The 20,605-nt window shown below is 42.2% G+C and overlaps 1 protein-coding gene across 4 annotated transcripts in view; it reads right to left on the bottom strand.

Annotated features, from left to right (window-relative positions):
* Positions 1-9,223: 9,223 nt before the first annotated feature.
* Positions 9,224-20,605, bottom strand: part of tbc1d1 (TBC1 (tre-2/USP6, BUB2, cdc16) domain family, member 1) — a 40,652-nt gene continuing 29,270 nt past the window's right edge. For all 4 annotated transcript variants that reach the window (XM_035145751.2, XM_035145759.2, XM_035145767.2 and 1 more), the window contains 8 exons: positions 18,977-19,138; positions 17,098-17,256; positions 15,122-15,222; positions 14,850-14,993; positions 13,830-13,989; positions 12,781-12,950; positions 10,930-11,106; positions 9,224-10,719 (listed from right to left, as the gene is read on the bottom strand). In XM_035145751.2, the coding sequence (XP_035001642.1) occupies positions 10,432-10,719; positions 10,930-11,106; positions 12,781-12,950; positions 13,830-13,989; positions 14,850-14,993; positions 15,122-15,222; positions 17,098-17,256; positions 18,977-19,138 (1,361 nt within the window). In that variant the 3' untranslated portion in view covers positions 9,224-10,431. The remainder of the gene's footprint in view (positions 10,720-10,929; positions 11,107-12,780; positions 12,951-13,829; positions 13,990-14,849; positions 14,994-15,121; positions 15,223-17,097; positions 17,257-18,976; positions 19,139-20,605) is intronic.

Below are 20,605 nucleotides of genomic sequence, written 5' to 3'. Positions count from 1 at the left end.
GTTGCAAAATACACAGATGAAACAAAAGCCTATACTTATATGTGTGGTGTAATGTTGCATATAGAACACAGTGATGCATGTAATGTAATGAACCTCGGCAGGTTGAAAACTTAAAGTTGGTGATAAAAGTCTCAGAGAAACCAATTAAATTCACATAATTTCAATGGTTTTCCTTGGATTTTTATTTTATTTTATAACTTATTTCTTCACGCTTTATATGTTTCTTTTTATTAGGTAGTGAACAGACAGATCAGATCAGGTTTGAGGGAAATGATCCAGTTATTAAGATCTGAGCTGGAATAATAAAGATCACAATTACCTATTCTTGTACGAGAAGGGTGGGGCAGGATAGAGAAAAAAGACTGAGGATTCAAACACAGCCAGTATGTGCAACTTGCATTGTGTGTCAGTGTGTGCCTATTTGTGTGCACAGTATAGTGAGAGTGCATGAGTGTGTGTGTGTTTGGGTGGGGGCTCTATGAATTGTCTCCCCACCCTGCAGGGAGTAGTGCTTCCTCTCCAGGGTTCAGAAATAACCAACAGACAGCTTTATTGTTCAAGAAAACCTGCTATCTGTCTCTGCCTGTCACACACACACACACACACACACACACACACACACACACACACACACACACACACACACACACACACACACACACAAAGACCCCCCTCTCCTTTTACAGATTTGAGTAACTGACAAGTAGTCTTGGTTACACCCTGGCTCTGAGGAAGGGAGGAAGAAAGAGGGTGGGAAGGGGAGGGGAGAGAGAGAGAGAAAGAAAGAGAGAGAGAGAGAGAGGGGGGGGGGGTAAAGGGAGGGGTTTTGTGGACACTCGATGTGCTGACAGGACAGCGATGGTCACACCCAAATTTGTGGCGCCTGACCTTCTACAACAAACAGCAACACCCTTACACATATATACACACGCACGCACACGCACACACACACACACACACACACACACACACACGTCCTGCAACATCATCTCCCCCCTGCCCTCCCTCGAGGACGTCTTCTCTCTGTCAGTTTGTGACTCAGCAGGAGGACGACACAATCTGCCTCTTTCATATCTCTCTCACTGGTGGAGCCACAGCAGCTCACTGTTCTCCTCAGTCTGAAATACTCTGTGTTGCAAAGTAACCGAGTTCATTCTACTCAAGTTACAAACCTGACGTACTCAGGTACGGGACGTCTGCAGGTTTGCATTGATCTCAATGTCTAAAAAAGGCATTTAAAGGTTTTATAAACTCATTTATGAAAGGTTTGAATGTATTCTAACACACATGGACGTATAATTAATTAGTTGTTTCTTTTATTAGTTTATCCATCCATCTATTCCGCTTCTTATCATGTTTAAAGATATTATTAGAAATTATTTTATATACAGACAAGGATTTAAAAAAAGGCAATAAATTAATGCACTTTGCAAACATTAAAGTCCTTCATTTAACCTGATGCACCTGCAGAAATCCTGGTGTATTTATTTATTAATTCTTTTAGGTATATCATAAATGATATATTAATACAATATGCATGTGTTTATAAGCCATGTGTGTTTGTATTTGTATATTTTGTGTTTATTTTCTTTTTTTTGTAGCCTCCTTTCACATTATTTAATTTCCCTAGCTGGTGAGGTGCACACCATAGTGCTTGTTTCTCTGTTTGTTGAAAATGTATATTTTTTATATAAGTCCAGAGCAATATTCATAATTCTCTGATTAAAATATACCACATGAGTCAGACCGATCCTGGATGTTGTTCGGCTGATGTTACTGAGTTGGTGAAATTGATGATAACATATTACTCACGTTCCTCAACTCAAATGTGCAAGAGGAAGTTTTATAAATAAGGTCTTTACAGTTGAAATACTAGACTAGCACTCAGTAGAGCGTATAACTCAAGGCCCAACAGTCCCTTTGATTTCAATCAAGCTGCACCACATTACACACACACACACACACACACACACACACACACACACACACACACACCGATACAGATCTAAATACCTGTGATAAGCAAGTACTGACTATGCTGATAGATAAGTCTGCCTCTATATAAAACCTGTCACATGCAACCCCTACATCGATTCAGTTCAAATCTGTGTTAACTTGTCTGCCCACACATGCTCCAGTAGATCTGCCCTTCTAATAAACACACAGCAGAATAATGATATCATATAATAAGTAAGAGTTGAATAATGTCTGAGGTTTTGACTTCATACAGCTCAGATTCCTTTATGAGCTTTTATTTCACAAGTGATAATGAGCTCAGATAAAATCAGTCATAAATCACAGTCTCCTCCACAGTCTAACTCTTATCTTTCATCTGTTTCACCTCCCAACACAACACATTACAAATGAGCACCACAATAGAAAACGCTTCTGTTCTCATTACACAAAATGTTTTGCTAATGGTTGTGTGCACTGCGATTTGTCACTTTTGGGTTGTCAGCCAAAATCCACGTGATGGCAACCACAAACAAAGACGAGAAAAATGTCACAAGTGTTGTTCTTACCGAAGAACAAAGAGGAGGGAGAACAGGAGGTGAATTAAGAATCAGGAGGGAGTGTCTTTCATTTTCATAAATTGTGATGAAATGTTCATGCTGCACACATGCGTTCACACGTACACAAACAAACCCCACACCTTTAAACTGTGGTGAAATTGGTGCATTATTCACATTGTGCAGTGACACATTAACAAGCAGTTTGGGCATGTGGAGCAGCTGCAATGGCTAGTGTGGCGAATCCCCCAGAATGTGTGCAATTTCCGTGCCGTTTGTTTAAAAGCCATTAGGTGACTGACACGGACACACCCAGAGAGACCGTGGTGCAGAATGAACCGACCTGATCTATGTGTTCAAATGTTTCCGCACATGAGGTCTGTGCAGTGAAATGCAGGGTGTCATCCTCTTATGGCTGAGTGAAAAAAACCGAGTGTGCAATATAGAATTTCAAAATAAATGCAAGTGATGAAAATTCAAACCAAAAAAAAGAAATGAAATTGAAATGCTTGCATAGAGCGAGTGTGTGGACGGGCCTGAGCAAACGATTGTGTGTAAAACTATAAAAGTCTGCACACGCTGGAGTTCTGTACACATGCAAATGTTCAGGGCAGCGAGGAGCATTGAGGACAAAGTGCGAGACGAGGCCGAGGAAAACCACAGGAGCGAGTTCATCAACCTGAGGGAGGAAGCCTCTGCACGGAGGAACTGAGAATGTGGAGGTCACTTTGACACACATTTTAGAGATATTTTTAAATATGTCCATGAACAAGTGTAAAAATAGTTTGGTTATGGTCATGTAAACTTTGGTCTGATACTCTTTGCCATCAATTAGGTAGTGTTTTGTCTAAATATATAAAAAAAATAGGAAACTCCTGTATTAAAAAATTTAAACACTGTTAATGTTATTAACTTGTTTACAGAACTTTTTAATCAACTTGCAGAAATGTTTTTTATAACGACAGAGTAAAAAGACAAATGATAAAAATCCTGGATCCGTTCTTCAAAGCAACACTATCGACATGACCTCCGGGTAAAATCCGAAGAATTGGCTCCGGACTTTGCCTTTCACACATGCACGACACAGCGGGGGGGTTTTCTACACAGACGTGTTTTACAACAGCAACAAATCCTCGTCATTATTCAGGCGAGAGGTGGAGCAGCCTGGTGCAGCAGACAGAGGCAGGAAGTGTTAGTATTCTTCACATCTTAAACGTTTTCTGGCTGAATATTTGAGATAAACACTGGTTTTTAATGAGTTCTAAGTCTTTTTGACCGATCTACAGTTTGGTGATAATCTTGAATTTGCTGGGTCTGATGAGTTACATAGAGCAAGAACAGGCATACAGGTGTGGTGAGGAGTTGGAGTGAAAGCAGCACCAGTCTCCCAATTCTAAGTCAGTGCATCATCTACTTAATTTCAAAGCTGCTATTTTAAGGTAAAAAAGTTAAATCTACATCTGCATCAAACTATAATGGGTTCTTGCAGCACCATCCACCCTCTGAGTTTGTTTGAACTCATTTAGGTCATTTTTTAATGTAATCCTGCTGACAAATAAACCGACAAACAGACACGGGTGAGAACATGGTGGAGGTAATAAATGCATCATGCCCCGTGCGGCAGCGGAGATAAGCTCGATCATAGGTTGAGGAGGAAAAAACGCTTTCTTGATCTAAATCACTCGTTTGGCATAAGTTGGTTTTGCTACGTAAACGTCCCTTCACTCAGATTCCTACTTTAAAGCTCAGACCGAAGTCAGAACGATGTGACTGAATGCAGCCGTCACAGGCACAATGTCAACAGGCCCGGTTGTAATCAGGAGCCGACTTTACAGCCTCCAGCACCCTGAATGATCCTGGTACTTAAGGTGAAGTAGCTGCTTATCAAGATTTATTGCGGCAGCGGCGCTTGATGAGCTGTTACCGACACCGTTTGACCTTTTGTTCTGACCAGCGCTCTTTCATCTCAGCACTGGATGCGATGTTATGTGTCTTTACACAGCAGTGTCATTAATGATTACATCCAACTCAATGACTATATCCGCCAAATAAAAGAGTCATATCATTATTTTAATATTTAACCTGCAGGGTGGTGTGGCTCTATTGATTTCTCTGTCGGTCCAACATTGTGATCCAGTCTGGAATAAACCAAATCACCCCCCTGTCTTTTCCAGTGAAATATCTTAACAACCACTGGATGGATCAACCCTTTGTTCGACATTTGATTATGTTTTTACAGCAGTAAAAGCTACTGTAAGCTACTGTTTTACAGTCTGACAGCTTTACTGTAACTTTGGTTTATAGTATGATACAAAAGTTGGGTTTTACAGCCTAATATTATCACCGTGGTAATGTAAGAATATTTTGCAATAATCAATTAAATGTCATAAAGGTTAAATTAGTTCAAGAAAAGTCATGAAAAGAAGACGCCTGTGGACGAGAGGTGAAAGGTCCAGTTGCCAGAGATACTATGATCTGGAGAATCTTTACATATAAGTTCAAGTAAAGTGAAATTCATGGTTCCCAGAGGATGAATCCTAATGACTTTGGTCATCACCTCGCTTTGTTTCTAGCGCCACCATCAGGTTCATGTTTGCGGTTTTGAGTTAAACGTCGCAACAGCAACTGGATGTATTGGCACCAAGTATAGACCTCCTCATCCCTCACACCCCGGCTTGTCCTCTTCAATCTGCGGACCAGCTGCTGTTCTCAGTAAAAGAAGATTACTGTAAGGTCTGCTCAACTGTTGACACTCCACCCTGCCATTAGTTCCTCTTGAAAGGTGCTAAATAAATTCAAGTTGTTATTTATTATGAAGAAGGGGTGTGAGGGGTGGGTGGGTGTTCACTCACAATGCTGGTGGCTTTGTGGGTGTTGTGGATGTCCAGGAGGGAGGGGAGAGAGGCACCGGTGACCCTCTCACGATGCGCTGGAGGCTCCAGCGGTCGGCGGCTGTGCAGCTCTCAAAGCAGAGTACAGAGCCCAGTGATGCAGCCGGTCAGGACGCTCTCCATGGTGCCTCGGTAGAAGGCGCACATGATGGTCCTCTTGCTCACTTCAGCTCACGGAGGAAGTAGAGGCGCTGCCGAGCTGACTTGTTGTTCTGTTTCTTGTTGAGTGTGGCCCTTCCTGTAGTCGATAACGATCTCTTTTGTTTTTCCCACATTCAGGGACAGATTGTTATCCTTGCACCACGTGGCCAGCAGGTTTAATTCACTCCAAGTGGTTGGTGCCGTAGGTTGGTGCACAATCGAGGGTCAGCAGGGTGAACGGCAGGGGACTGAGCACGCAGCCCTGTGGGGCCCCTGTGCTCTGCGTGATGGAGCCTGATGTCTTATTGCAGATCCTCACAGACTGTGGTCTCTTGGTAAGTGAGTCTAGCAGCCAGTTGCAGAGTGAGAGGTGCAGGGCCAGCTGGTCCAGTTTCCCAGTCAGCTGCTGAAGGAGGATGGTGTTGAATGCTGAACTGAAGTCTATGAACAGCTTCCTCACATATGAGCCTTTTTTTGTCAAGGTGGGTGAGGGCAACGTGGAGGGCAGAATAGATTGCATCATCAGTAGACCTGTTGGCCATATGCAAACTGACGGGGGTCCAGCGTGGGAGGAAGGTTGGCTTTGATGTGATGCATGACCGGCCTGTGAAGCAGTTGCCTCCCTCCCAAATATCTTTCTAAATTATGATAGATGTTTTTGTTCTGTGATCAGATTTATATTTCTCATCCGTGAAGGCAAAGCAAATTAATCCAGCGCTGTAGAGAAATGATATCTACCATGAATCCATGCATAAACGCATCATTTTTGATTTTCTGTGCTTCTTTACATCACTGCAGTGCTATACTGCCCCCCAACCCCCACATGGATGGAGAGGAATCGGAGCTATAACCTCTGATATCACAGATACAAGCTACTGCACAGAAAATCCCTCTCAGGCTCCCTCACAGTGTGTAGAAGTCAGGCTTGGAGGAAGGATACAGGCATGTGGTGGAGCAGGGAGCAGGGCAGGGCAGGGCTGAGGTGGAGTGTGGAGTGTGGAGTGTGGAAGGGTAAACACATGCCAAGTCAAATAAAACAAAACGGCACAACCCCTGGCAGTGTGCTCCGCCTGGCAGAGAGAGACAGACACACACACACCCTGGTGCAGGGTGTTCCTGCACCTTCTCGGTTTACTCAACCAGAGAATACAAACAAAATCTCCATGCAAGAAGCTACGGGATGTTTGTGCCCTTTTCACCCTGTAACAGTAAGAGCTCTGACACGGCAGGTGCACACGCAAAAACAGCACATAAGATCCTAGAGCTGTTGCAACACTGCGTGATCACCGAGGCCCTGACACCCACCCACAGGAGATGGGCAGGGCTGCTCGGTCAGGGGTTATGAAGCTGAAAGAAAATCCAGGAGCTCATCAGAGATTAGCTGCATCAGGCCTCTGTGAGGGCGTTTATGGTCGGTCTGCAGGGCGCGGCCTCCCACTGAGCAGTCATGCAGTTTACCTGCTGATCACTCTCATTAGTACGGGAAGGTGGCTCCAGCTCCTGGTTATTATGTAAAGAACCTGACTCCCTTTGTTGCTGCTTCATGGAAATCTCCATTGAGCTCAGTGTCTGGTTTGGATTAAGACGGCGGCTGCGTATCGTAGAAACGGAGGGATCAGCGTAAGAGCTCGCTGACAGAATTAATTACGGTCTTAACGTCAATAACAATGGGATTCTTTTGTTGGAGAAAGCCTTTTGTATCCTACCTCATAGGTCATTTAGAGAGCAGCATCTCTGGAGCTGGTGCAGAGCATCAGGTAAAGTAGGAAGAGAGAGAGGAGACTAGTGAATGACCAGTAACAAAAAGACAACATGTTGTGTTCACATTTGAAAAGTCTGAACACAACATCCAACATAAGAAATCACAAAATCACTATAAAGTTTATAGTGATTTTCTGATTTTATAGTATAAACCAACCAACCAAGACATGACCTTTCTGCAAACGCCGCACGTTTCTCGAGACTGTTTGCTTTAGTTTGATTGGCAGATGGATTTGGACGCATCACAACATGAAGGATTTCTGACGGGACATGTATTTTATCCGTTTCCTAAATATTTTTGAAACTGAGAATTTTGGACCGTTTTATTCAGTACACATGTTAAATGTTCATACATTTAAGGTTTGCATGTCTTACCTGTCAGCAAACAGTTGTTCATTTCTTTACACAGCATTTACTTTAATTCCTGCTTCTGGCCTCCTGATGGATGTATGTTCAATATAAACTCCTTTTTGCACCGTTTTTGGTCTTAACCTGCTCCTGAGAATAATATCTGACTATTGATGTTCACAGCTGATCACTGCCTTCGTGTGGCTGCTGTTTGTTGGTGAGCAGGTGGAGTACAGCTCTGAGATCTACTGCTGAATGTGTGAAAACAACCCTCACCATGAGAGAGAGCCACAAGGTGCAGGATGTAAGACCACAACTAGACAGGTGCTAAGAGAGCGCATACCTACACCGAGGCTAACGCCCTATCTAGCCACGATTAAGAAAAAAAAACAAACATCCTGGATCCGCCCATTTACCCGGATCCGCTGTTAAATTTAATGAGTTTGTCCTTGGGTCGTGCCCCACCCCCCACAAAAATGTTATAGAAATGGTGTCAGTAGTTTAATCCTACAGACAAAGAGCAGTGAAAACATGGCCTCCTCGCGAAGGTATAACTGCTAAAAGGCTAAAAGAAGTGTACTGGCTTACAGAAACTACAGTCGGGTGATAATTGGAGGTTCTCCTTTCAGATGAAATATATAAATCTGTCAGTATAAAATATTGATGAGAAATATATTTAATATAGAAATAGGAGTCAGCAAGGATCTTGCCTAAGGGCACTTCAGCAGGGTGGAAACTGGGTGGCTTCAACCTCGCTGCTCTTGCTCAGCAGAAAGGTGGAAATTTAGCTTTTATGAATCTTGTCGTTTCTGTGTTTTATTTACAAAGATGTACTAAACGTCACAAGCTGCTGAATTAACCACGATTTGAGCAAAGTGCACCAACTAATCTTTTCCAAGAAAATGTAAAGAGTATTTTGATGCAGAGGCGCACACAACCAGCTGTAATGACTTGATGATAGTCATTTGTGTAGCTTATGATAACTTGCACAAAAAGGCAGCTCCAGCCTGAGCAGCTGGTTGATGAATGGGTGCACTGAGAAGATCTCAGAGAACAGGTTGAGGAATGGGAGGAGAAAAGATTTCTCTGGAAGCTGTGTAATTGTATCCTCCTGTTACTTTGAGGAAATGCATTCTTGAACAAAACAAAATCACATCGTAAAACCAGGGCACTTGGCAGGTAAGACCAACATGTGCAAGGAAACTGAGATGCTTATACACAAATGTTTTTTAAAATGACAGGAAGCTAAAACTTCTTGTGTTATCGTGTACCTATATGATTTTGTCGGTTCTGCTGTTGGTGCTCTGTCTGTTGTGTACTCATTCACCGTAACAGCCACAACTTGCCCCAACACGCTTATTCTTCAACCTCACAAGTTCTTGGAAACAAATACACGTCTGTGTTCTAAATACTGTGTACAGTATATTTCCATATGCTTGAAACCTTATATCAAGCCCGCAGCATTCAAAGTGAGTGGCATGTTTAGACAGGCGGTTGTACACTAATCTGTACAGTCGGACACATGAGTTCATATGGTTTGCACCCATAGAAATAAAAAGAGGAAGCTTCAGATGTGCTGAAAGGATATGAAAAGTATTTTAAAGTACATTATGACAAAAGTAATAATCAAACAACAAAAGACATGTGCAAGGAGAGTCAGGAGTAAGAGCGAAACATCTTTACAGTGTGAATCAACACATTTGTTGATCGGTGAAGTGCACGAGCACGCAGACGCACATTTAGACTTTCACGTGGAAACACGCCAAGCTGCAGCTCGGGCTGAATGAATTCAGTGTGTTGGATACAGTAAAACGATTTACAGCTGACAGACTGTCTCAGCAGCAGAGGTCTCCTGTTTGAAGTTTCGGACATTAGTTTGTCTCCCAGCGATAAATCAATCTAAAAAAAACGTCTGTTTTTCCCCTCACTAGAAAAGTACGACTACTGTTTTAAAGTTTTCTGCTGAAACCGCATCTATTCACCTTCCTACACAAACGTGTTCAAGGGTGAAAAACAGGATGTGAAATGAACTGGATTCACGGAGTTACTCTTCCTGAAAGCTACTGAAACTAAAGGAAATTTAAAACAAAGCTGTGGAAGAGTCTGACCTCTGAATACGAGCACCACCATCCAAGATCATTTAAATGAAGTCCTACTCAAACTTTCTAACAGAAAATAACTATTTGTCGTGAAGTTTATCTCTTCACCCGTCCCTTCATTTCACTTTCTTTCACTCACTTTTCTGAGAACATTTCATCTTTGTATTTGAGGAGTGTGAAGGTGATCAATAACATCAGAGTATCTTTGTTTGAGCTTGTTTTACATTAAGTCTTTGGCTACTTTCCACACTATGCAGTTAAACAAAGGCATAAAATACATTCAGAGACACAAATGTACAAGTACAGGTGCAAATGTAACTGTGTTGTTTTTGCAGCAAGTGAGACAGTGCTATCTTTGGGGATTGTTGGTCAAATCTCTCTTGTTCGTTTCTATTTGTTGAGAGTTAAGAGAGTTGGAAGAGGGCGTCTGTGGAGTTCTGGGATAATACTTAAGGGTCATACTCTATTTTCTTTCTTTACATTATGCAAACTTTTTGTTCTTTTGCCGTTCTTCTCTTCCTTCATCCGTCTCTCCTCATTTTACTAAAAACATTCTGGAGCCTGGAGGAGGACAGAGGTACAGCTCATCTCAACATGTCCCTCGACCTCCTCTTCCTGTTTCCTCCACAGACAGCCCCTCCTCTCATTGACCTTACTATTTGGACATTTTATCATTTGCAGTCATGAACTCTCTGGAAGAGCCAACAGGTGGAGAAGTGATTCCACAGTCTGGTTGGTCGTTGCTGCTGCTGCTGAGGCTGCGTGTCTTTCAGCAGCTGGGGGGGTTGCGTGTCCATCAAGGGAGCTTTGTATGCCCAGGCTGGTGAGGAGGTCCTGGAGGTGCGTGACCGTGCTCAGCAGCTGCTTCTTCTCCTCCTCCAGTGCACAGACTTGCTCCGTCAGTCGACCCTCCGACTGGACAAACTCCTCCACTCGGCTCTCGAGGCTGTGCACGTGAGCATGAGACACCTGGTGGAAGACGAGCGATCGAAGGGTAAAAATGGGAGAAACAATGGAGTCCAGAACTTGTGTTCATGCATGATGCATGTATGTGTGTGTGTGTGTGTGTGTGTGTGTGTGTGTGTGTGTGTGTGTGTGTGTGTGTGTGTGTGTGTGTGTGTGTGTGTGTGTGTGTGTGTGTGTGTGTGTGTGTGTGTGTGTGTGTGTGTGTGTGTATACCTGAAGCTCCTCCAGCAGGTCGAGGTTCTGCTGTCGGAGGCTCTGATTGGTCCTCTCCAGCTGCGCAGCTCGCTGGTGCTGGTTGAGAGTCGGGGGCGTGTCCAGCAGCTCGTCCTGCAGGACGTGGTACTCCACCTCATAGGCCTGGAGCTGCTTCGACACGTCCATCTCACAAACCTGACAGACACACGCAATGTTAATACGGAGAGTGTGTCAATAATGTAATTCACAAATACACATTAGCAAAAATCTTTTGTGCTTGTGTGACATTAATTATTTCACTTTATTACAACTTGTGTCTTCTTCTAGTAATTTCGCCCATCATATCTATTCATTATTATTAACACTGTACATGTAAAAGGAACAGCGGTGCGACCTGGGAACACGGTGACATTGCTTCAACCAAGTCTGACAAGACAAGTAATTATCAAACTAAAAAGCCAACAATTGATCCAGTCTTCAAAGCTCTGACAGCAACACGTGTCAGGTGATGATTGCTCTCAGCCAGAGAATATTTATTCTTAAATTGATTTACTCCTTGTTTCTTGTGGACTGAGAGCACTTTTGTTCATAAATTTGTTCATTTATTTTCCAGTTTAGCAGGATTATAGAAATCACTTGGGAGTAAAATAGTTCGAAAGCATCATGGCCTAGATCAGTTGTGCACTGAGGCAATAATTCCTCATTGCACAATATCAGCAGGTGATTTAATGGTCCGATAATAAAGAGGTATTAATGTTCCATTTCAAATACGCTTAGTGAACCTGTAGATGTGTTTGAAGCTTGAAAGATCATTTGACTGTTTGTGTTTCTCACCTTGAGCGACTTCATTACAGCGATGTTAATGTGATCATAAATATCAGCAGTGTAACTGAGTGAGTACAATGTTATGATCAATGATAATAACAATGTAAAGTAGAAATAACACTTTGTGGTAGTATGCCTCTACCACCCAATGCAGCTAGTCTACAAACTGACATGAGGTCACTGTGACCTTAGACCACTGAAATCTAATCAGTTCATCCTGGAGTCCAAGTGAATATTTGTGCCAAATTTGAAGAAATTCTCTCCAGGCGTTCTTGAGCTATCGAGTCCACAAGAATGGGACGTACGGAAAACCTGAAAACATCATTTCGCCAGCGCTGAATCACAAAGACTATTACCAAAAGGACAAATGAAACTGGATATTCCCTTTTCACATCCTTCTGTAGTCCTGTACCTACATGCTGCATATTTCTGCATCATTAAAAACAAACAATGGCGAGATGTTCTTTATACAAGGCTCCAAACATCCCTTTTTTTGTGGTGCGACTGTGAGTCACATGTTAACATATAGACATGTTGTGGTGTGGCACACGAGCAAGCCAGAGCATGACTCAACACCCTTCTGCTATCGCATGTAAATTATAAGGTGAACGCATACTTCCTTAACTATAGCGTAGCATGATAACATCTCTGTGCATGTGTTTGATGCAACAGACTTCAGTCAGCTCTGCCCACCTCCTGACGACTGATGTTCAACATTATCACACATGTTAATGCTGAATGTTGTTATCTTGACATCAGTTTACATTGGCTCGCCTCATTAAAACTGGGTTACTGGAACCGCTCAACACGTGAGCCTGCTGTTGTTGACGTTCAGTAGTTTTCCTGTAATAAGCAGGGGGTGTGGCTCACACTGTTTAGCCTTGTCACTAAAGCAGAATACCATTCTCCATTTTCTTGTTTACTACGAACTATGATCTCTTACATAAGATCAGGTCCATAAAAACAGGCAGAGGCAAACGAGTCATTTTGTTTTGCGTTGTGTTGCAGTCAGGAGTTAGTTACACATTTGTCTCCTTTTCTAACCTGGTTGATGGTTTTCTCCATCTGCACCAGGCCCAGGTTGGGCAGCGTGGTCTTGATGAAGTCCACAATGGACTCCAGGCTGTCGTGCTGAAGGATCAGAGGTTTGTGGCTCCTCAGCAGACTCATGGCCACCTTGAAGATGACCTCTGACCCCTGCAGGAACAACATGTCTGACAAGGAGGAGTTTGAAAAAATAACAATGAAACAGAGAGAATAGAAATGGTGACATGACATCTTTTTAAATGACGCAAGGTAAAATGAATAAATGACAGGTGCTGAATGGTGACTTAAAGGGCTTTTCATATGATAGATGGCTTGACGTCAATACAAATGTTTGAGTCAATACAAGTCAGGCTGAGTGTGGAGTGTCGGAGTAGGTGTGTGTGCTTTGAACGCATCAGGGTGGAGCACCACTGCATTAGATCATACAACAGATTAAGGAATGGGAGTGAAGGTGTGGAGGGCCACACGTGATATGAAAAACTTCACAGTGATATAATGATGATGCCCTCGAAAACACACACACGCGCACACACACGCTGATATGCTAAGATGAACACAAGGAGCCACTGAGTCTGGTTCAGTGACTGAGCACTCAGACATTTGCTATGAAAACAACAGTAAGGAGGAAATGAGGGAGAAAAAGCAAAGACATAGGTAAAGGACACACACAAAGAGGAGGTGTGTGATGTGTTTTGCACCATGAAAAATGTCAGTTAAGAGGAAAAAAACAAAAAAATCTAAGTGACTAACAAAGACTTAAATGCAAATGTGTCTGGAATGTGCACGACTCACCATTACAGCCCTTATTTCCTAGAAACTGAACGGTTTTGATCATTATCATAAAGCTTCAGTTTATACTTTTACAAAATAAAATTCCACTCACGTTTTCACTGGCAAATTTACTAGTCTTTTAGGTGCATTTAACTGTCTACAACTTCTGTTTGGTTCTGTTTTACCATGTGCATTTCTTAATTTTGTGTGTGACTAGCTAGAACTAGAGTAATTTCTCTGAGTGACGATACAGAGATACACGGACCAGTGCTTACCGAAGACTCTCGCCACAAAGCCGAGGGGGAAATGCGAGGCGAAGGCAGTGAGGAACCAGGGGGTGGCGTATAAGCTGGGCCCGATTTCTTGCTGCTCCAGGTGGTTGTAGAGATCCCTGTGGTAGTCATGGAGCAGCCGCGACAACTGGTACATCTGAATCTGACATCAACAGATTGAATTTTTTTTACTGGTCTGACTGGAAGGATGTGGTCAAGTGTATGGAGCTTTTGCTTTAACTGTTTTCTACATGGTTTAAATGTTAGTGGCTAACCAGATCCCATTAGGAGACCACAGGAACCGTTAATGGACTGCTTTTGTTTTCTTCTACAAGTTTCTGATGCTGGTGTAGAATAAAGTCAACATCAAGAATCTTTAAAGAAAGCTGAAATATATGATTCACTGTCTTTGGGTAACATGCGTCTAGTGAAGCCATTTCTACTGCAAACCTTCTGCTGAGTTCCTCAAAAAGTTCCTGTTCCCCAGGGAAAATTTGCAATATGGAAATGTGCCTTTCACAGCAAGTAAAAGAACAATTGCACAACTTTTACATTACACAATCCTCCCATCGCACGTACTATTTCACACATTGATTGAAAGACAGCTAGGTATATAATTCAAGCACGATACTGCTTATCACCTTCTAGAGTTGCAGTAATTCTGTTAAAAAATGAAATCCAGCTCTCAACTATAAATCAAAACTTATGCTGTAGGTATCAATAACAAGACTCCCGTGTTAACCCCTCACACCAGGTAAAAATGCGGCTGAATTCTCATGCAAACAAAGCATCAGTAACCACATCTCAATGCCACCGATGGTGCGGCACCTTTTAAATCACTTTAAGTCACTTAGTATAAACATGAGGTGTAAGCTGATCACTGAGATCCTGAAAACTTAAAGGAGGGACTGAGATGCATCACATTTCACATAGATGATGTGAGATGAATGCACTGATTGATGAATGGACATATAAAAAGATCGTGTGTCTGTGTGTGTGTGTGTGTGCGTGAACAAATCTTACCTGCAGGACAATCATGTCAGGCCTGTACTGTTTACGAAGCCCGACATCATACATCAGAAATTTGAGCATGTTGAAGGCGTCCTCCTCCTCCATGTGTAACAGCAGGACTCCAGCTATGAAGGACAGGCCCTGGCAGTAGCCCACCTACAACAACAACAATAACAAACTTGACATCCTCACACAGGGAGGGAGGAAAACAAACTTAAGCCTGAAAGACAGTTGAGAGTTTAGTCAATCAAAAGATGGAGAGAAGAAAAAGCAAGAAATGATACCTCAGGGTCCAGCAGTGAGTAGGCTTTCAGTATGTTGTACAGAGACAGCTGTCCTGCCCCCAGCTGGGCTTGGAAATATGGATGAGTGGGAAAAGTGCGACCTTGGACAAAAGAAAAGAGCGAGACTTTATCTACATTGCAAAACATCTACACTATTTATAGTCAGTATAAAACACTATGCCACACAAGCATCTATTGGATGGCTGAGATCAACCTGATAAACATCTAAAAGCACAATAACAGCTTTAATACAGTCAATTTACTTTTATTGCGCCTGACATACTGCCTGAAAGAATCTGAGAGAACTACAATAAGAGGCCAAAGCCTTTGGGTGTGTAGATGTGTTTGAAAGCATAAGGTCTGCCGAGCTTTGCCTGGGGACACTAGACTTCACACTTTGCCGTTGGTGTTGGAAAAGGAGCATGTGGCAACCTGATCTAGGCGGCGATGCTTCCAAACATGTTCTACCAAAACGCACACACAAGAATGCAGCTTTAGACAAAGACCTCGTACCCTCCTGCTTCAGAAGCTTAACATGTAAAAGCACATGCTACATGGACCTTTCAGAAATGACAAAATAATGAGGGCCTGGTATCTGTGCATTCTTAACATTGACAGGCTGGTCATAGGCAGATGTGTATGTGCTTGTGGTCTCGTGAATGAGGTTCTTGACTTAGAGCGTGTGACAGAAAAGCTTTGGAAAAGACAATGACAAACATGTGAGTTGAGGGGAGGCGGGGGCGCTTTGTGTTTGTGTACATAATGACACAACACCCTCCCTCGCCTGAAGGAAAGTACCTGTGAGTGCGTACTCCTGTTATGAGTGCTGAATGTTAGGTGTGGGAGTAGTGACCTTAACAAGCCTTAATTCTAAACCTCCTTCCTCTTACCTAACTTGTAGTATATCAATTCATGCCAAACGTCTTCTACCCATAAAGTATCATGAACACTGTGTGTTTTCATCCTAAAGAATGTAACACCTTGTCAGCAAACATCACTGTACACGCCGTTAGCTGGCCCCACCCACTTTAATGTGGCATGAACATGATCATGATAGGCAGATGAAAGACACAAGGTCAAAAACAAAAACACAGGAGGTTAAGCGCTACAGGGATTAATGTGCGGGTGGATGTGTATATATGTGTATGTGGGTGTTAAATGGGGGGGGGTGTAGGAACTGTGTGTGTGAGTGTGTGTGTGAGAGAGTGTTTGGGGTAGAGGTGTTTGGGAGCATTTGTGAAAGTGTTAGAATGAGGTTTAAACTTTGTAAAGTACTCTGCAGACTTTCTGCAATGTTCACTAAATAAAATTTAAAGATTTTAAATGCATATTGGTCACAGAATCAATTAAAGTACAGTATAGTATTATAAGTACAATAATGTAATGACAAATACATCACATTCTTGTCAGTACTTCTCAGGTGTATATAGCCATTGTTTTTAGTAGAATGTAACTTGCACACAGATAAAGAACATGGAAGGTTAGAACGATCAGTGAAAAATAATTAATTAAGAAAAGTTGAAACAAATTTTTTCTATAATCCACACATGCCCATTATGGTGATAGCAGACTAGTTGTGGCAGCAGTTACGACAGTGTTCTACTGTACACCAATCTTATATCAAATGTCTCCTTATGACGTGCAATCAGAGACAACATTGTTATGTCAGCAGAAGCAAAAAAATATTCAAGATGGTTATGAAAGAAATTTTTCTAAGACCTTTAAAAAAAAAAACTGAATATCATGCTTTTTCAGACTTTTAAAAGATCTCCACGAATCTGTCTGTAAAGTCTGTGTGTATGCACATGTATGATACACACACACAGAGAAATGACAGTGATATTAGTAAGTTTATGCAGCGGGTATTCTTTCTCTTTCCTTTCCATATGTCAGGATACCTTCAAAATGAAGCATTTGAAAATGGGTGTAGGTGGACACATATTGTCTTTGTGTGTAAGTGTGTGTGCATGCATTACCCAGGTCTATGAGGATGGCGTGTTGCTGCGACGTGAGCTGTTTCAGCAGCTCTTTGTATGGAGTGGGGTTGGCGGGGGGTCGGGAGGGCACCGTCTGCCTGAGCAGATACTGCTCGGAGAGAAACTTCCAGATCTCGCCTCGATGCATCCTCGGGACTCCTGCCGGAAATGACAGGGATGAAGGAGGGTTGAGTGGAGGTGCAAAGGTTGTAAATAATTTTTAAGTGTCGTATCTGTCCTCAAAAACTGGTTTCTTCTATTTGAGAGTGTCTGAAGAATGTGTCTGTGTTATGCAAATTCTATGGTAATGTGTTGTCAAACCATAAAAACAAGGTGAAGTGGCTCAACTGTAAAAATGTCTCATGTCAGCCCAGTAATTAGTTTGACTGAGCGGCAGACAACAGTTTGAAAATGTAAATGTTTCTGCATTGAACAGTGAGGAGTGCCATTGTTGTACAACATTTTCTCTTTTGCAGGGAGATTCATTTTTAAACTTGGATTATATGATAAGTGGATCGGGTAAATAAGTAAATCAGAACCTTGACTTTACAATATTTACAACAATTATTTTCTGATTCTCTGACAAGAAGGATTTAATATTTTGAGTTATGCGTTATTATAATCCCATGGACTCTGATATGTGCACTGCTTGGATTACAAGTGGTTTGGTGGAGCATTGTTACGCATTTATTAGATTAAATTAGATTCAAATTATTTTAAGAAATTGAGACTTTTAGCTGAGAAACACATATTTTTAACTTTTAATTTATCTTGGTAAGTTTCACTGAGAGCAAGCGCTCTATTTCAGTGACACCCTGTTCACACTCCACACTCATATGCACATTCACCCCTGGATTCCACCCAGTGAGACCACAGTCAAATCAGCAGTTGGAGGTTAAAGCTACAGTTCAACATTTTGAGAAATGCACTTAATTGCTTTTGAGTGATGAGTCAGATGAGAAAAGTGATACTGTGGCCTGTAGCCAATTAGCTTAGTTTTGCATAAAGACTGGAAATGGCGTAAACCACTAGGACTGTCCACTAAATAGTCGACTACACTAAACCACAAGGTAACTTGTTTTTTATCAATCAGTTTTTTTGTGAATAGAGCCATTTTCAGTCATGTGCTAAGATAAGCAGCTGTGGTGTAGCCTGTAGCCTTATGTGTAAGACAGACCTGGGAGTGATATTTATCTTCTCATCTGACTCTCCACCAGAAAGCAGATAAGCTATTTCACACATTTTCTAACTCTTCCTTTAATGGCCTTGGTCAAGAGCACCTTAGTCATTTTAATGAGAGAGGGTCATAAAAGAATTAGTATTTTAATTAACTTGCTAATACAAACTTTATCAGCATTGGGCCTTTAAAATAAAGAGCCTGATTACAACCATCAAACTGTCAACATGTACAGATCAAACTTGAGACGGTGACTTCTCCTGTCCTATCAGATGATGTGGTCAGAATTTAAATTTGATGCCATCAGCTTGCGTCATAGAGGATGGAACGTTGCTTTTCAGTGGCCAGTATCATTTCTCTGTGTGTTCGTATGTTATAGACTTGAGATCTCGCCTGTAACAATATGTTCAAGGCCGAGGGCAGAGGAGGAAACCTCTCCTGTCCTTGTAAAGTTGTCCAAGGAAAATACCAATTTTAGAGTGATCATAAACACTGGATTAGAAATACTTCATGGAATTCATGCTCTCTCTTTTTGCTGTGTTTGGAAAAACGGGCCAAATGATGATAAGGAGAAAGGTTACAGAACATTTTCAGTTTTGGAGCTTGATACACTCTGGTCAATACTTATACCTGGTGATTTTGAAAAAGAACAGAAATTTACAAGGGGCACTCATACATGCATTTGTGGAGCTAAATATGTACCGTGTGCAACAGCAGCATGTATGGTCTCTGTGTCAAATTTGACCCTTGCTCTACCAGGAGTTCCCATCATCTTCTCCCACACCAGAGTGACCTCCTTCAGACATGGAGTGATCTCCTCGTAGTCCAGCTTCAGACGCTTGTTCTGCAGGTCGCTCTCGGTGGCTAAGAACATAAAAACACAGACCACAAATGTGAATAATGACTTCTACACATCACTTGTTGTGTTAATCTAACTGTTCATAACAGTAATAACAGTGTAAAGTAGAATATGTGACAGTGACTGCAGTTTTATAAAATAAAACCATCACTTTTACGTAAAAGAGGATTTTAGATTACACCAAATTTATTTCATTAGTGAGGGTGTCATCATCATCATCTACAGAAATGTGTCTCACTTGGAGGCAAACAGCTGCAAGAGTCAGCATCAGCTGGGAATGTGGGATAAATAACTACAGGAGTAGTGCTGGTGGTTAAGTACTGTGACCTGCAATAACCTTTATGGTCACTGAAGGGACATCAAAAAATAATTCTAAGCACAACCTCGACACATGATGACTTTTTGAGATTAGTTGAGAGTAGTAAAAAGTTGAGTAAAATCATTAATTTAGAAATTGTGTTCCTGCCCACAATTCAGTCTCACTTTTCTTTTTGCTCTGTTTTGGTATACAGGTATATAGGGCCATCAGGTTTACATAGAGTGTGTTTAGTTATATGACATGTAACACAGCAATTTTTTTGGGATCCAATCAAACTGTAATTGTCACATTTCATGAGGGAAACACTGTCTTTGGACTTTCAGTTTACAAACTTAACACAAACGCAAAAACTGTGTTCCGTTGCAACACGCTGACACCAGTGATCAAAGAAGGTGAGGGCACACCCAGCACCCCCTCTTCTGTTGCTCTCTGTTTGACAACACCCTTCCTCTCTACCTCCCCTAATCTCTCCCCCCACAGACCATCTCTTCTTCTCTTTCTCTTTCCTGCCAACACTCAACTCTTTCTTCTCAGTCAATCCCACATTTGTCTCATCTGTTAACCACGCTCTCCCTCTCCCCTCTCTCCCCCCTGTACGTCCCCACCCTTCCCCTCCATGTGTGGTGTCCACCCAGTGACCGAGTGCAACTTGGCAGAGCTGAACAGAGTATGTCATCACTAGTGGACAGGAAGGAGACACTGCACTAATACCTTCCAGGAAACGATAGGGGGAACTTCGCTGAACGCTTGTATAACAGAAATAGCAAAAAAGCTTTAAAAACCAAAAAGAGGATAAGTGTTTCAATTCAGTGCCTTGCAAACGTGGATTGCTATACATAGAGGAACTCCACAATCAACTCATGTATAAATGACCTGGCAAAAGATAAATTGAGAAGATCTCAAGAGGTCTGAGTGCCTCTTATGAAATGCTGCATATCACAGCCTCTGCAATCAACGACAGAAAAGTAGCGGGAGGGACCTGGAGGGCGTATCCCGCATAATAAAGGGAGAAAACATGGACGGAGCAGATAGCTGACACACCCAGAGTAAGAATAGATGCTGTTGGAGAGGCTGTGGCTCTGCTGCCTGTCTTATCAGCTGTCTGGAGCAGGCAGAGTCTCGTCTATCAGGATTCGCCCCAACTGGCCCAGTT

This window comes from Hippoglossus stenolepis, chromosome 2 (assembly GCF_022539355.2).
Source record: "Hippoglossus stenolepis isolate QCI-W04-F060 chromosome 2, HSTE1.2, whole genome shotgun sequence".
NCBI lineage: Eukaryota > Metazoa > Chordata > Actinopteri > Pleuronectiformes > Pleuronectidae > Hippoglossus > Hippoglossus stenolepis.
Note: the sequence above shows the minus strand (reverse complement) of the source record. Positions and strands in the feature narration are given on the sequence as shown.